Below are 17085 nucleotides of genomic sequence, written 5' to 3' on the forward strand. Positions count from 1 at the left end.
GCCCAGACCAGTTGCGGCCATACTGCAAGTCTTTTATTGCAGTATAGACATACCCTTAGTTGCTATTTCAAGCTGAGTTTTGGTCTTTGGACTGTCTCCCGTTTGTCCTCTGCATGTGCTCCTGGAGGTTTCTAATGCAGTCACAGTGCCGAAAGTGCCCCTTAATAACGTGGATGGGCCAAAAATGAGCAAATCAAACTTAATTGCATATCCACATCCTTAGAGCAGATCTTTAGCCTTCCATCTTCACTCTGATTCTACCACTACTTCATCCGCAACAACCATATGTGCAAACATCTCCTTTCAAAAGAGGAGAGCTTGTCACAACTCCCTCTGAAGCATGTCATCACAACTCTTGGAGTTGGCAACATCACTGGAAGGTAATATTGGACCTCACAGGAGTTAATGTCATCATCATAATTCCCCAGTTAGTTCTCTGTAGCTTTGTTATTGTCCTGCAGTATACTTGTCCTTAAGCACTGTGCTGTTGAACAGAACTGCACTGACTAGTATGGAAATGTGGACAAATGTTTACTGGAAAGTAGATAGACTAATAAGAGATTGATAATCAATGGCACTACTTAATGCCTGTGCAGAAGAATATTTTGGAATGTTTCATCTAATAGATGAATGTACCACTAGTAAACACATCACTATAGAACCTTACTTTTGATTAACAAACCCCATGTGTGTGGGTCCCCTGCCTTTTGAGAGGTTATGGAGAAAACCCTTTAGCAATTAAGGATTATCTATAGGCAGTAGGTGCACTGCAAGACCCTTCCAATAATCAGCAATCAGTGTCCAGTAGAGTCACATCCTGCTCCTATTAGCCAGTGAAGCCTCTGGACATAAGGGCCAGTTTAATGTTTAAATTAACAGAGCAATAGATGGTTGGAATGCAGAATAAGAGAGAACCCAGCTACCTACACTCCCAGGAACAGCAGGGAAAGGATTGCCCCTGCAGAGATGGGCAGAGGGGGAGGGAAGAAGATGCCAGCCTCTGACCCTGGCAGAAGCAGCAGATTAGATTCTAAACAGTTTGGAACCCGTTGAAATGACTGGTGTTATAAATATAGACCAGTACGATGCAAATATGAGTCACAATCCTTGTCAAAGAAACCTGAATTTCTAAAACAGAGTCTGAAATGACTTTGTTTCCCTCTTCCTCCATTTCGCTAATTTTCCAGTAGTTATTTGATATGGGTGCATTGCAATAAATGTGGATGAATGAGTATTGACATTTTCTTGTTGACCTTTATGAACATGACACATTGATTCTGTGAAATGAACAAAATGATTTAAATAGTCAGTGACAGCTGATGGAAAACTATCTCTGGGATTTCAGTTCTTGGATGGGCTTTAGGTGAGCCTACATATTTATCTAAATTACCTTTCAACATTCAGATTAAATTTGACAGGGATGTGGGATGATTTGACTCTTAGCGGAATTTAAAATTGTGGAGGTAGAAGAAAATAAAATGAATATATAATATTGCATTTGAATCTGAGTAATCAAAACTAAATGGATTTTAGTTACAAAGTAATGGAAAGTTTTGTAAAAACTGAGATCTGTTAGTGTGAAATAGTTTGAAAATAACTAACTAGACCTACTAGGAATATGGTTTGAGCAACAAAACCTAACGGTAGTTTTTAACTCAACAGTGTAAGACTGAGTGCAAGGTTCTACCCACTTGACTGGGATTGGAGCCCATGTTCATTATAACAGTGTCTGTCTGGTGGTGTTCAGGTCATTTGATTCTCCCCACATTACGAACTGGACCCTCACAATTGGAGGCTGATCACAACCTCCTCAGACTTTATAGGGAGGACATTGGTTACTTCCATCTGTCTCCTGAGGTCAGATATAGCTTCTCTCAGAAGTATGTATTAGTAAATGACACAATTAGTAGAAGTCCAAAGCCAAGTAAAGATTTCTTAAGTATAATCAGCTGTTGTTGGTAAACTGCAGTAACAGAGGAAAGCATAATATAAAGGTAGTGACAAAAGCTGCTTTAAACTATAGCCAAATATATTGCTTCAGAAGCAATACCCATATGTTAGAGTATTGAAAATATTATCTATGGTTCAGCAAAAAACTTAATTTGTCTGACCCAAAGTTCAAAGGTTGTCTTAGGTCAGTATCCTAGAGAGGTGTAAAACATATCCCAGAACAATATGTTCGTCAATCCTCATTCAGTTTACAGAGAGTATACTTTTATTCTCCCAAAGACCAGCTTTATATTTGAGGGTCTGATGAGAACACTTGATAAAACCGCTGTCAAGTGATTACATTTCTCTTCCAACTCTGAAATGCACAAATGTGAGGCCATTGTCTCTTCATGTACCTCTTTAGTATGGAATTAATTATTCCCCATCTTCCTTCTCGTCTTTGAAAAGGTTCATTGTCAATGCTTATACTTTCTTCCAGTCAGACTCTTGAGAACACCAACTTCTTACGCATTGCGGGTTAATATTTTCCTTTCTGGAGCTAGCAGATGTAAACTCCTTGTGCAGTACTTCATTATCACACAAAGGGAGAAAGGTGCTTTACATGTGGCATGACTCAGGATATAGAAACATATCAATTTAAATATGCAAGACCAATTATTTAAATGAACTCATATCAGACCTGCTAGATGTAGTCTGTCACATGTCATTAATCATACATTCTCCAGATTTAACAAATCTAGTTTACAATAATTTTGTTCCTTTGTTATTTCACCAATCTACTTTAGTTTTCCATGCATCTTACTCAGAAACCATGAAGCCCAGGTTTCAGTCTGTTACTCAGTTCTGCTTTAATGTCAATTATGTAGCTATTTAAGAATGACAATCTAGTGGTAAATTGTTAGTTCATTCAGAAAGAAATCCTGATTAGCTGGCATCGTAGCTCTTTCTTTCATATTAAAATTTACCCCCTACACTTACTTATTTTGAAAATTCAGATTTTTTTTAAAAAAAATCTGTTTCTGTCCATTGGCCTCACAGAGTTTGATTAGAAATGCACACCTAAATTTATGAGGCCAATGGGCTACCAAACAGCCACAAATACTTAATCTATAGTATCCATCAGCACATATGTGAAATTGACTTGGTGGTTCCGTTGTGTTTTATGTTGCCACTAATGCCTCCGAGAAAATAACTGCTCCTGTTCAGACACAAGGACCTGTTCATTAATTTAATAATATTTTTCAGTTTTATAGCACCTTTTAGGATTGCAAAATGCTATACAAGCATTAACAGCCTGATCTATAAAAGAGGTGCATGCTGACTTCTCTCATTAACTTCAGTAAGAACTGTTGGTGCTCAGGCCCTCTGAAAATCAAGCTGTCAATTTTATTTCTCTGACGACATTGTAAAATAGATGTAATGTTGCTGAAAGGTAAACTGCATTTTTGAAAAATTAAGTGACTTGCCAAAGTCATGTGATGAGTCAGCAACCAATCCAAAAACAGAACCCAGATCTGTAGCGCCAGACATTGTCTCGGTAGATTGCAGCCTGACCTAAATGGATTTTGGGATACAAATGGTCAATTTTTTCGCTTCTGTTTTAAAGCACTCTCTTGGCTGATAGTGGCATAACACCTTTCTTTCCTTCTGAAGAAAGCTGTGAGGTTAGATGAAGATCGCTCTAGTAACATTTAACTTCAGATTGCTGGCTCCCTTTTAAAGCAGGGTGCATCTTCCATGTAGATGTGTGCTTGAATTATGTTTCTTGTTCTTCTGATTTTAGAAGCATAGGAATGGAAGGGACCTTGAGAGGTCATCTAGTCCAGTCCCCTGCACTCATGGCAAGACTAAGTATTATCTAGACCATCCCTGACAAGTGTTTTGTCTAACCTGCTCTTAAAAATCTCCAATGATGGAGATTCCACAACTTCCCTAGGCAATTTATTCCAGTGCTTAACCACCCTGACAGTTAGGAAGTTTTCTTAATGTCCAACCTAAACCTCCCTTGCTTCAATTTAAGTCCATTGCTTCTTGTCCTATCCTCAGAGGTTAAGAAGAACAATTTTTCTCTCTCCTCCTTGTAACCACCTTTTATGTACTTGAAAACTGTTATCATGTCCCCTCTGTCTTCTCTTTTCCAGACTAAACAAACCCAATTTTTTTCAATCTTCCCTCATAGGTCATGTTTTCTAGCCCTTTAATCATTTTGTTGTTCTTCTCTGGACTTTCTCCAGTTTGTCCACATCTTTCCTGAAATGTGGCACCCAGAACTGGACACACTACTCCAGTTGGGGCCTAATCAGCGTGGAGTAGAGCAGAAGAATTACTTCTTGTGTCTTGCTTACAACACTCCTGCTAATACAGCCCAGAATTATGTTCACTTTTTTTGCAACAGTGTTACACTCTTGGCTCTCATTTACCTTGGTCCACTATGACCCCAAGATCCCTTTCCACAGTACTCCTTCCTAGGCAGTCATTCCCCATTTTGTATGTGTGCAACTGATTTGTTCTTTCCTAAGTGGAGTACTTTGCATTTGTCCTTATTGAATTTCATCCTGTTTACTTCAGACCATTTCTCCAGTTTGTCCAGATCATTTTGAATTTTAATCCTGTCCTCCAAAGCACTTTTGCAACCTGACCCAGCTTGGAGACCAGGAAGGGATTGGGTGCACTGCCACGTGGCGGGGAACTGCCACATAGGGGCGGGGTTTTGATCCTGGAAACAGCAAGATGAAGTCGTGTCTACGCAGTGTGGCTATGTGTGCCGGAAGATGGTGCTTATCAAGGGAATTGTGAGTCGGGGGCTGGGGAGCGCTGGGTGGGGAGAGTGGGGCAAGCCCCCGACCCAACTCCATGGCGGGAGCTCGAGGGCCAGATAAAAATGTCTGATGGGCTGAATGAGGCCATAGTTTGCCCACCCGTGCTCTAGCTAGTTTGATCCCGTTTTGTGCCTTGGCATTTCTAATTTTGTCCCTACATACTTCTGTTATTTGTTTATATTCATCCTTTGTAATTTGACCTAGTTTCCACTTTTTGTAGGATTCTTTTTTGAATTTTAGATCATTGAAGATCTCCTGGTTAAGCGGACCTCTGGTTTACAACAGCACAAAGAGAAACAGTTTAGACTATTGCTTTTCTTGCAGTGTATTTTAAAGTTTTAGGATGAATTATAAATAAAATACGTAATTCACAAAAATAAGAATAGCCTTATTTTCAGGGTAAACATGCTTTCAGAAGTTCCAGTTAAGCACTTTTAAAAATTGTCCAAAATACATAAGAGTCCTGAGTCACTTAGGCATTTTTGAAAGGTTTACCTGCAGTATCCATAAGATAAAAGATGTGCACCTTGACTAACATGAAAATATATGCTTAACTGGGATTAGTTAGCCAGGCTTTACCCATGACCAGCTGATACAGTGTTGAATATGATTTGTCACTCTTTATAATAATAGCAAAGTTGTGGCCAGTGTCCTGGTAGGTAAGGTTTTGTTCTAACTTGGTGTAATTGTCTAGTGAAGACAGGCCAATAAAGGGTGATATTCAGCTCAGGTCCTACACAAGTCCTACTTATGTCCACAAAGTAGGACTTGTGACCATTTACAGTAGAGTGGAATTTAGGCCTGTGGTGTTCAGTAGTTACCTTTTATAATCACATAGCTAAGTCTGCCAAATATACAACAGATGTGTTAAAAGTAGTGTGTGGGAAGGACAGAGCAAAAGATAGCTGAGGATTTGCTGGAGGCAAGAGATCTACATGAGATTTACTTTTGGATTCCTGTGAATACATTAGGAAGTCATCTTCAGGACATATTGGATGCCAAGCATAGGGCTGGTTTCAGAGTGGTAGCCGTGTTAGTCTGTATCAGCAAAAAGAACGAGGAGTACTTGTGACACCTTAGAGACTAACAAATGTATTTGAGCATAAACTTTTGTGGGCTAAAACCCACTTCATCGGATGCACGTAGTGGAAAATACAGTAGGAAGATATAAATAGATAGATATACACAGAGAACATGAACAAATGGGCGTTGCCATACCGACTATAACGAGAGTAATCAGTTAAGGTAAGCTATTATCATCAGGAGGGAAAAAAAACTTTTGTAGTCATAATCAGGATGGCCCATTTTCAACAGTTGACAAGAAGGTGTGAGTAACAGTAGGGAGAAAAAATAAGCATGGGGAAATAGTTTCTTTGTGTAATGACCCATCCACTCCCAATCTTTATTCAAGCCTAATTTAATGGTGTCCAGTTTGCAAATTAGTTCCAATTCAGCAGTTTCTCGTTGGAGTCTGTTGTTGAAGTTTTTTTGTTGTAGTATTGCAACGTTTAGGTCTGTAATCGAGTGACCAGGGAGATTGAAGTGTTCTCTGACTGGTTTTTGAATATTGTAATTCTTGACGTCTGATTTGTGTCCATTTATTCTTTTACGTAGAGACTGTCTGGTTTGGCCAATGTACATGGCAGAGGGGCATTGCTGGCACATGATGGCATATATCACATTGATAGATGTGCAGGTGAACGAGTCTCTGATAATATGGCTGATGTGATTAGGTCCTATGATGGTGTCCCGTGAATAGATAAGTGGACAGAGTTGGCAACGGGTTTTGTTGCAAGGATAGGTTCCTTGGTTAGTGTTTTTGTTGTGTGGTGTGTGTGGTTGCTGGTGAATATTTGCTTCAGGTTGGGGGCTGTCTGTAAGCAAGGACTGGCCTCTCTCCCAAGATCTGTGAGAGTGAGGGATCGTCCTTCAGGATAGGTTGTAGATCTTTGATGATGCGCTGGAGAGGTTTTAGTTGGGGGCTGAAGGTGACGGCTGGGATTACAGATAATACCCATTAGAACTTTGGCCATCTCTGACCAACTCTGACTATCTCCTATTAAAAGCATATGGAGGAGAAGTTACAGCTTGTCTAAACTGATATTAAGCAGTGATATCCAGATTGTCCTCTGACATTTTTTTGTTTTAAGACTTAGAGGTATTTACTCTTTAACTAGGTCATAAAAACAATTTTGAGTAAGAGCATTCCTCATAGCTAAATGTAATAGTACAAAATTTGCATGTTCCAAAGGATTAAATGTGATTAACTACAGCCAAATGGTATATATGTATTGATGAATTGAGAAAAGATTACAGCACAGATGGTAGAAAGACAGTGTAATTGAATGGGATATTGTCTTTATTTGTGCATTTATAATTACTGTGCTTTGGAAACATGCTTGATGTCTGTTTTCTACTTTGACTAAGTTTGCAACAAGTCATATGCATTTCTTTGTGTGTGTGTGTCTATTTCCCCTCTCTCTTTTTTTCATCTCAATACATACTAATATATGCCAGTGAATATATTTTTGAAATACATAATTGTTAGCTTGCTCACTCACCTACTTCATACCATTATGCAAACCTGTGTTTCAGTCCTTGTCCTAGCAGGGTCAGAGAGCACTTCTGAGGTGGTGGTTATAGCTGAGCTGTTTAACTTCTGAAGAGGAGCTTCTTTCTCTTCTTAATTAGCTTGCTTTTTTCTGTCAATCCCTTGCCATTGGTTTCTGTGCCACTATAATTTGGGCACAGTATTGTCCCATCACCACAGGTTATGTACTATAAATTTGGGCGGGGGAACTAATTAATTTTTCACAGAAAAATGGAATTCATTAGATCAGGGGTGGGCAAACGTTTTGGCCTGAGGGCCACATCAGGGTTCTGAAACTGTGTGGAGGGCCTGGTAGGGAAAACTGTGCTTCCTCAAACAGCCTGGCCCCCGCCCCCTATCTGCCCCCTCCCGCTTCCTGCCCCCCTCAGAACACCCCAACCCCTGTCCACAGCCCACTCCCTATCCAACCCCCCCCTCAAGCCCCATCCCCATTAAACCCCCCCTGCTCCCTGTCCCCTGACTGCCCCAACTCCTATCCACACCCCTGACAGGCCCCCCGGGACTCCCACACCTATCCAGCCCGACCTGTTCCCCATCCCCTGACTGCCTTCCCAGAACCTCTGCCCCATCCAACCGCTCTCTGTCCCCTGACTGCCCTCCTGGGATCCCCTGCCCCTTATCCAACGTCCCCTGCCCCCTTACCATGCCGCTCAGAGCACCAGGACTGGCAGCCACGCCGCCGCGCAGTCTAGAGCACCAGGGCAGGCCTGCGGCTCTCACAGCCGCGCTGCCCAGCAGGACCTCGTAGCCCCACCGCCCAGAGCACTGGCAGCACGGTGAGCTGGGACTGTTGGGGGAGGGGGGACAGGAGGGTAGGGGCCGGGGGGGGGTAGCCTCCCCGGGCAGGAGCTCAAGGGCTGGGCAGGAGGGGCCGGCCCGCGGGTCACAGTTTGCTCACCTCTGCACTAGACTGTAAGCCACTGGGGCTAGAACTGTCCTTTATTATGTTTATACTGCACCTGGCAGAGTGGGCCCCAGCTTTTTTGCTGCTGCAGCAAATACAAATGTTGCTGTTAATAATATAGAAAAACTAAGAATAGCATTGTTCTGTACCAGCACTGTTTTTCTGAGTTGTCCTCATACAAAGCAAAGCAGCTGTTGATTGAGAAATCAGAAGATTTGGAAAAATAAGAAGTTAAGTATGATGGAAAAGATGCACAATCTTGGAGACTGAAGGAAAAACAGTGCTGTGGAAGCTGTGGCTTACATCTCAATCAATTGAGCAATATATAGAAGGAAGTGTGTAGGACAGTAAAATATATGTAAGGGGACTGTTGCGCCCTTACTAACATTCAGTGGGGGTGTTTTGGTTGGCCAACTGCCAGTACTAAAAAGGGAAAGGTCTATGGGAAATCAGGACCCTGAGACTGATAGTCCCCAGGAACAATGGGGAGAGGCCAATGCTCCAGGTCAGCCTGAATGACAGGGCGAGCAGGCTAATCAGAGAGTCAGGAGGCCAGCGAGGTCCTGTCCTCCATGTGAGCTGGATTTGCCTGGGTCAGACGGAGTGGGGCTGAGCTAAGGAGAAAGCAGGGGCCCAAGCTGAGCTGGGGAGCAGAGCTGTGCCAGATCCAGAGGGACCAGAAAAGCAGCCCAGAGAGAGCAGACCCTGTCCTGGGAGCAGAGCTGCAGCCCCAAAGCCAGAGGCACAGCCCAGAGAGAGCAGACTTGCCCTGGAAAGAAAGCTGCAGCAACCAGAGCCAGAGGGGCCAGAAAAGCAGCCCAGGAAGCAGGTCAGTGCTGGGAGCAGAGTCACAGAAGCAGCCTGCAGAGCAGACCTGTCCTGGGAGCAGAGCTGTAGCAACCAGAGACAGAGGGGCCAAAGAAGCAGCCCTGGGAGCTGGAGGCAGAGCAGCAGCAGCAATGCAGAGACAGAGTGGTGGAGCTGGGTGTGGTGAGCATCTGGGGAGAGCGAGGGGGACCCTGGGCAGAAGGCGCAGCACAGGGAGATGCCTCAGCCAAGAGGCTCTGCAGGCCAGGCTTGGATCGTAACCCCGACAGGCGGGGGTGACACTGGGAAGAAGAGTCCTACCACTTAGAGCCTGAGAGCATGTGGCCACCACCAGAGTTAGTGTCCAAACCACAGCATCCCTGCAGCACAGCCAGGGCCTGAGCAGGAGGCCTGGGACTTACAAGGAACAGACTGTGAACTGCCCTGATATTCCAGAGACACTGTTTGTGTTGTTCCCTGCCACAGAGCAGGTTGATGTGTTTCCTTTAACCTTTCCCATTTTTCCTTATTCTTTTTAAAATTTAATTGTTGATTAAATAACTTGCATTTGCTTTAACTTGTATGTAATGGTCAGTGGGTCAGAGAAGTGCCCAGTGCAGAGAGAGTACCCCGGAGTGGGGACACCCTAGCCCCTGTCCTAGGTGACCACAACAGGGTTGGGGGTCAAGACCCCCAGGAATCCTGGGCCCACCCTTGTTGGGGTTACGGGGACTCTGCCAGACAGGAGAGTGGAAGGGGAGTCCTCAAGGGCAGGGAGGTCACTCGGTAAAGGAAGTGGGAGCGAGGACTCAGATCCTTTCGCGAGCCCACTTCACCAGGGTAGTGCACCAGGAAAGTTTCCCACAATAGCGGGACTATTCCCCCGCTTACATATATACAGCTTGTGAAAGTCTTAGTAGCCAAGTAAGATATAGTACAGGGAAAAACATCGGAGCACATTAAGTGTAACATATTTTACTCAGACCTCAGAATGTTCTTTCTTCAGATGGCTACTAATGACTGACTGCAGTCAGGGCTGTCCTTAGGCATATGCAGAATATGCGGCTGCGAAGGGCACCTGAAAATTTGGGGCACCACCTCTTCCTATCCCTGTTCTGACCCTTCCTGCAGGCTCCCAGCTGGCTGCTGCAGCCTGGTGACTCTTACTCCTGAGGGGATCTAGTAACTTAAAAGTGAAAAAGCCTCCAGCCTGCCAGATCTATTAGCACAACACTGAAACTGTTAAAGTCAAGTGGTAATGAAGCCGTTTAACAGGCATTTGCCAATGCCCAGGTATATACTGTCAGTCTCTGAATTTACTGACAAAAGCTGTTGTGCATTACTGTAATATTTACTCAGAACATGTTCGTCTACAAGACCTTAGTTTAAAATTTGCTTTAAAAATATTTCATTAGTTAGTTGGTGAAAATCACATCTCTAAAAAATCCTTGCATAGATTTTTAGATGCACTATCATATTTAGCTTAAATGCTTGGATCTTCAGACATAGTTTTTTAAATAAATCCTTCAAAAGACCCCCTTTATCTAAAATACACATTTTAATTACTATAGGGGAAAAAAACTTGCTTCCAAAGTCGTCCTGTCCTTTCTGTCCATCCCTTTCTCCCTTCATCCCCCCTTCCCTCTCCCCCCCTCCCCCTGAAGACAGCCCTTAAAGGGACAACACCCCTTTCCTTCCAGATAGCTGGACAAAGAGTTTCCCTTTCTTTACTTCTGACTATCTGCTGAACTAGTTTTAAGAGAACCCTCCAGCAAAATCGGTACCTTAGTAAGATATAAAATCCTTTGTTATGCCTAAAATCTTTGGAAACATATTTTTTAAAGTTGGTGAAATTTCATAAACATGTCTATTGCTATGGAGATCATATAAAAGTAAATTAGTGTTCCCTTTTTCTAAAAGCAATGAACATTGTTATGACTGTGACTGATTAATTTCAGTGAGTTAAATATGTAGTAATCTGAAATGATTACTTTATGAAGGCTTAAGAGTACATTTAAAATATAAAATCAGCTTAGAAATACTGATTAAGAAAATGTAAAACAGAGAAGAGCTGCATCGTGTAGTCCATAATATTTAATGTTGTATTCAGCAAGACAGCTGACTCACCCTTACTACAAAGTTTTTGCAAATAAATGTCTGACAAACTTCAGGGCATATCGAAAAACCTGTGACTGACATTTCTTATTCCCAAGTTTAGTGGTTTTAATTAGGTACCTTTTGCATGTCCATTCTGCATGAGGGAGAGGGTACGGGAGTGTCTGTGGGGAGCTGTGACTCTCCGCCACCGTGAAGCGGGCCGAGCGTCTCGCTATCCTTTGCTGCCTCGTCCCTCCTCCCGCCTGGGCTGAGAGCCCAGGCTGCCGTTCGCATAGGGGCACCATTTTAATAATACTACGTAGGGCCCCATAAATCCTAAGGACGGCCCTGACAGCAGTGAAGGTTTTTTATTCCAGCAGTTTGTTTGAATTTGCTCTTCTGATTAATCATCAGGCTGTTGCTGGGGATTTCTGCATTGTTTTGATTTCAGTCTCCTAAGGATACTAACATTTTAACTCTGTGTATTTTAGGTGTACCGTTGGAGAAATAACCGAGGCAATGAAGAAGGTGTTTGGGGAGCACAGAGCCAGTGACCGAATGGTCAGCGGAGCTTACCGCCAGGAGTTTGGGGAGAGCGATGAAATTCTTCATGCTATCAATAGGTGAGAGTTCGCTGCTGGGTCAGGAAGAAGGAAATGACCTCATAGTTAATGTTAGACATTTGTGTTGCATGTGTGATCCTCTAGAATCCCTAGATGGTGCAGTCTATGTAATGAGACAGCATATCGTGAAGGCTCCATAATAGTGGACTCTGAGCATATTTGCAGAACAATGCAGGAATTTATATGTATGACTAAACATAAAAAACAGGTTTTTACAGGTTGTTCTTGCACCCACATTCACTCTCAATAATGTCTATAATGTTATAGGACCAAATTCTGCCTTTGGATACTTTCAGGCAGCTTTAGTTAAACTCAGTGGGAGTTGCACATTCATATCACCAAGAGCAGAATTTTACATGTCTTTGAGAAACAGATACCATTTGTGTCTTTTTCCAGTTTCTGGCGTTGTTGCTAGCATTTTAGGTGAGGTGATTGAGGTGCTCTATTAGGTGTTTCTGTAATATGAATTGATGATCTCCACTCAGAACTGCTGTAGACCCTGCACTTTACCTTAAGAGTTGCAAGATTCCTAAAAAGGAAACTCCTGATTGGGTCATGCTGGTGATCTCCACAGCATGACTTGAAGGTGGTATTGCTGCTGGATGGAAGCATCTCTTTTTAAAGGCAAAAAAAAAAAAAGCACGAATTTACGTGTAGTGTTGTGTTTTTCAGTGGACGCAGCTACACTTTTTCCATACCTCCTTATGTATCTTGCCTACTGCTCATCTTTTCTGTACACGAACATCATGAGTATTATACATCTGTCACAGTTACAGGCATAGAGGCACCTCTGTCCCATTTATGGACTCTGAGTGCTCCTCCTCAGGTGTCAGATCTCATGCCTTTACCTGTCCCAGGGTGTAATTTTACAGTTCTCCCACTCTGAGAGCAAACCCTGGACTACAGTACCCTGTGTATCCACTGTGCTTATCCTGCAGGTCTGAGTTCAAGCACCTGCAGTTCTTCCCTTGGATAGTTGGTGCCCAGGAACAAAGCAGCCTTCTTAAAACTAAAGTCATTGTTCTGCAGAAGGAACAGAGCATTAGAGAGAGCAGGATTTTAAAACAACAAGCAATCTACATGCATGTCTATTTTACCTAAACTGTTACGAATCCCATGGTGGTAACTGAGGCGGGGCTTAACTTCTTCAGAAACCCCAGCAGGTGCATGTCTCTCAGCCTTGTTCCCTTGAGCAAATACCCCCTTGTCTTGAGAGAGAGAGAGAGAGTGTTCCTTTTGAAACCTGATGGAGTATTTTTGTTCTCCTGTGTTCCTGGCCTTTTCCTGTTCTGTCATTGTCTCTTAACAACAGTCAAGTGATTGATGATGGATGTCTTATCTTGAACCATTCTTTCCCTTCCTGCTTGTTTTTTTCCCAAGGAGCCCACACTTAAACTAAACCAATATATTCATGCAGCAAACAGCTTAAAAAACAGCAGTATTCATAAATTTTTACAGAGCTGCTCTAAATCTGTCACTTCATTATTAGTGGAATTAATATGATGACTCCTATTTAACAGAGCAGAGTAAAAGGATTAGCATCCTTATGCTTTAGAGACTGCAGTGGTAATAGATGGACAAAGTCATATTTATAGGCCACTTCACTTGTAATCTCTAGAACAGAGGTCTATATTGTGTGTGTGGTACTCAGGGTCTTTTGAAGTCAATGAAACTGCTCGTGCTTAAAGTTGGACATGCTTTATACATCAGCGCCCCAAATAGTACAAGATTTTTTGCTTCATTAAGAGCAGCAAAGCAGGGTTGGGAATGAAAAAACAAATCTGCAAACTAAGCAACATTTTATTACTCAAAGCACTTTTATAAAGGGAACCTGTCATTGTCCATTCAAAGTGAAATACTAAAATGGTGAGCATGCTGCATGAACCAACCAAGTTGGTTGCTAGTGTAGTGTAAGGTGCAGGAGTTGCCACGAGTAGCCTGTCTTTTTTTTTTTTAGACTCTTTTAATGAATGACAGTGACGTAGAAGAATAAAATCTCTTTTTTAAATAGAGTAAACAAGTTCATGGAGCGTGAAGGGCGCAGACCTCGTCTTCTTGTTGCCAAGATGGGTCAAGATGGCCATGATAGAGGAGCTAAGGTTATAGCTACAGGATTTGCAGACATTGGCTTTGACGTGGACATAGGCCCGCTCTTTCAGGTATTATTTAATCAAATCTGTCCCTTAAAGTGTATTTTGAATGCAGCTTTTTTCCCTGCAGTTCTTGTTCAGCAGTCACTTTAGCACGAATTGCTGTTTGTTGTTTAATTTCTCTCTTTAGACACCCCGTGAAGTGGCCCAGCAGGCTGTAGATGCTGATGTGCACTGTGTGGGTGTGAGCACATTAGCTGCAGGTCATAAAACTCTTGTTCCTGAACTCATCAAAGAGCTGAAGGCACTTGGCCGGCCTGACATTCTTGTCATGTGTGGAGGTGTCATCCCCCCTCAGGTACTGCTCTGCATCTGTTTCAGGAACAAATATACCTTACAGCGTAAGAACACTCAGTTTCAGCCTGCTCTGTTTTGTTAGCTATTTGCTATGCACTCTTAACATCATAGGGGAATTACAATGCTGAAGGCTTTCCTACACAAGAGTCAGTTAGGGTCAGTTTCAAGTTTCATGCTAGTCACAGAAAAAGGTTGCTGATGTCAATTTTCATGCAAGTTAAGCCCTGGGTTGTCACATGTAACTGTTCTGGCTTAACTTGTAACGCTCTGGCAGAATAAAGCATTAAGCTGCTTTTGTTCAGAAAACAACTAGCCGCATGGGGTTGTTTTCATATGGACTTTTCAACTGTTTCCCGATTTTTAAAAATTAGAATTATTCAGTTCAGCACTGAAAGCTGTTGCACTTTGTAAATCAGGCAACTGGGCTTACTATATATTTGATGTATGCTCCCAACTCAGTTCTCCCCTAAAGGATTTGGAATTTTGTTCTGCTCAGAAAAAATAAAGGTTCACCACAGTTACACGTACCAGTCACAGGTGTTAAATGAACCGTGTAGAGTAGTTTCCTTTTTCCGTGACTGACTTATGTAGGGGCAGATGCTGCTGTACTGCCAAGTGCAAATGTTTCCACTAGATGGGCCTATTCTTTAGTCCTCCTAAGCAGCAGTACTTCACTCATATATAAGCCAGAAGCTATGGTGGAGGAGCAAGAGTCACTTTCCAAAACTGCGTGCACTACAAGTAGAAGCAGGAATGATCTATTCAGCCTGTTACTTCAAGAGTAGAGGGGAATCTTCAGAATAATATTATTTTGTTTATAGTACCTTTCTTCCCGAAGGAATGTAAAGCACTTTGCTAATTAAAGGCCAGATCTTGTCTTAGAATACTTTATTATTTGTATTGTGTGTAGCACCTAGGAACCCCGGTCAGAGACCAGGACCCCACTGCGTGAGGCACTATACTAACACAGATACATAGCCCATAGTCTTACTGGTTCTCTGTACTTGTCCTCCCTTGGCAGGGTTGGTGTTGGCCATCCCTCCACTCCACCGGTGCTCCCGAGGTTGTTCACCATTTTTCAGATTCCCACACAATCACTTCTATGCCTTCTGCCACGAAGCCCTCTAATGCCTGGTTTAACCCACCTGAGCTCCTCTAAGCCCCTTTCCTGTTCACATTTAAGTCCCTTTAGGAACCTCTTCTATGCTGCCTGAAATGAATCAAGTTGACCAGTATATAAATTACATATTGTTCTCTTTCCCCTGATTTCTCTCACTCCTTTGTCCTTAGATTGTGAACTCGTTGGAGTAAGGACTGTACTTAAGCATTTGGGAAACTCGTAACATAGATTGGGTGCTACCACAGAAAATTAATGATAATTTGCATATTTTGATAATTATTTAATAATAATTAAATGCAGCCAGCTCTTGGGTGAAACATAGCTTCTGTTAACCTTGCACAGCTACACCACACACCAGTTTAGATGGAGAAGTGAGAGAATATCGGAGCCGCTTTCCGTGTCCCTTTGAAAATGTCAGGGAATCTGACATTAAACTGACAGAACCCTTACAGTGAAATTGTTCAGAATTTATGTTGTATGTTTGAGCTTTTATTCTGCCGTTCCCAGTGAATGCTGCCTGTTTCTGGGAGCAGTTGCAAGCCTTCAATCTTAGTGCTCTTTGGAGAATTACTCATAGATGCTGTAAGGGTATAAAGAAAAGGAGCACTTGTGGCACCTTAGAGACTAACAAATTTATTTGAGCATAAGCTTTCATGAACTACAGCTCACTTCATCGGATGCATTCTGAAACCTGTAAGGATATAGTTCATGTTCCAGTATTTAACTATTTAAATCTCCTTCTGAACAGGATTATGATTTCCTCTATGACTCTGGTGTCTCCAGTGTGTTTGGTCCTGGGACTCGGATTCCAAAGGCAGCTGTACAGGTGCTTGACGATATTGAGAAGTGCCTGGATAAGAGGCAGCAATCAATGTAACACTGAAACATCACGCCACAAAATCAGCCTTATAATAACCATTTACAGTACATGATCAATCATCAGCTAGGAAGAGCTAGCCATGTAGCTTTGGTTACAATGCCTGGTGCCTTGTGTGCTTTCTAAGAAAGCTGTAATTTCTCAGTCATGTTCTATCTGTGAGGAATATTTCGTATGACTGTATTTAAAAATTGTCTCTAAAAGTACAAGGGAGTTCAGTAAAGGTATTCAGATTGCTTCAAGAATTTAGCTAAATAAAATATCTATTCTAATATTTTGTGTCGGGGTTGCTTGATTTTTACTCCACTACCCTAATTGGTCTGTTTTACATGTACATTTTTTTGTTTGTTTTTTGTCATATATTTGGCAGATGCTTTAGGCCCAGAGACCTTCAGGTAAAACCACCTGTGTTCAGCATAGAGGTGGTCAAATCCAGTAGAGTTAGTGGCATTTGGATGTTAATGCAGTAAAGTCTAAGGAGCAAATCTTTGTCTGATTTTCCTTTAGTTGGAAAAGTATACGAAAATAAACTGCAAATACAGACACTGTACTGTGTGGCTATGTCATAAGGAGCAGGTCCTGCACTGCCTCCTCTAGGGACATGGAAACACCTAAATGCAGCAGAGAACCAGTGTAGTCCCACCGTGCTTAGGGAGGCCAGAACGAAGATGGGGTTGCACGGCTCTGCTCCAGCCTCCAGTTCCAACCTCTGCTCCACAAACGATGCCAGCCTCCAGGTCCTTTCAGTTCTTCCATACATGCGTGGGTACCTCTTTCTAGTGTTGCCCTGCCTTCCCCATACTATCCTGTGAAGCCACCCCCTTCTCCTC

General features: G+C 42.5%; 1 protein-coding gene across 3 annotated transcripts in view; it reads left to right on the plus strand.

Annotated features, from left to right (window-relative positions):
• MMUT (methylmalonyl-CoA mutase) overlaps positions 1 to 16527 on the plus strand; it is a 35264-nt gene extending 18737 nt beyond the window's left edge. For all 3 annotated transcript variants that reach the window (XM_073335751.2, XM_073335752.2, XM_073335753.2), the window contains 4 exons: positions 11680 to 11811; positions 13823 to 13970; positions 14092 to 14259; positions 16127 to 16527. In XM_073335751.2, coding sequence (XP_073191852.1) covers positions 11680 to 11811; positions 13823 to 13970; positions 14092 to 14259; positions 16127 to 16255 — 577 coding nt within the window. In that variant the 3' untranslated portion in view covers positions 16256 to 16527. The remainder of the gene's footprint in view (positions 1 to 11679; positions 11812 to 13822; positions 13971 to 14091; positions 14260 to 16126) is intronic.
• Positions 16528 to 17085: the final 558 nt, after the last annotated feature.

This window comes from Lepidochelys kempii, chromosome 3, assembly GCF_965140285.1.
Source record: "Lepidochelys kempii isolate rLepKem1 chromosome 3, rLepKem1.hap1, whole genome shotgun sequence".
Lineage (NCBI taxonomy): Eukaryota > Metazoa > Chordata > Testudines > Cheloniidae > Lepidochelys > Lepidochelys kempii.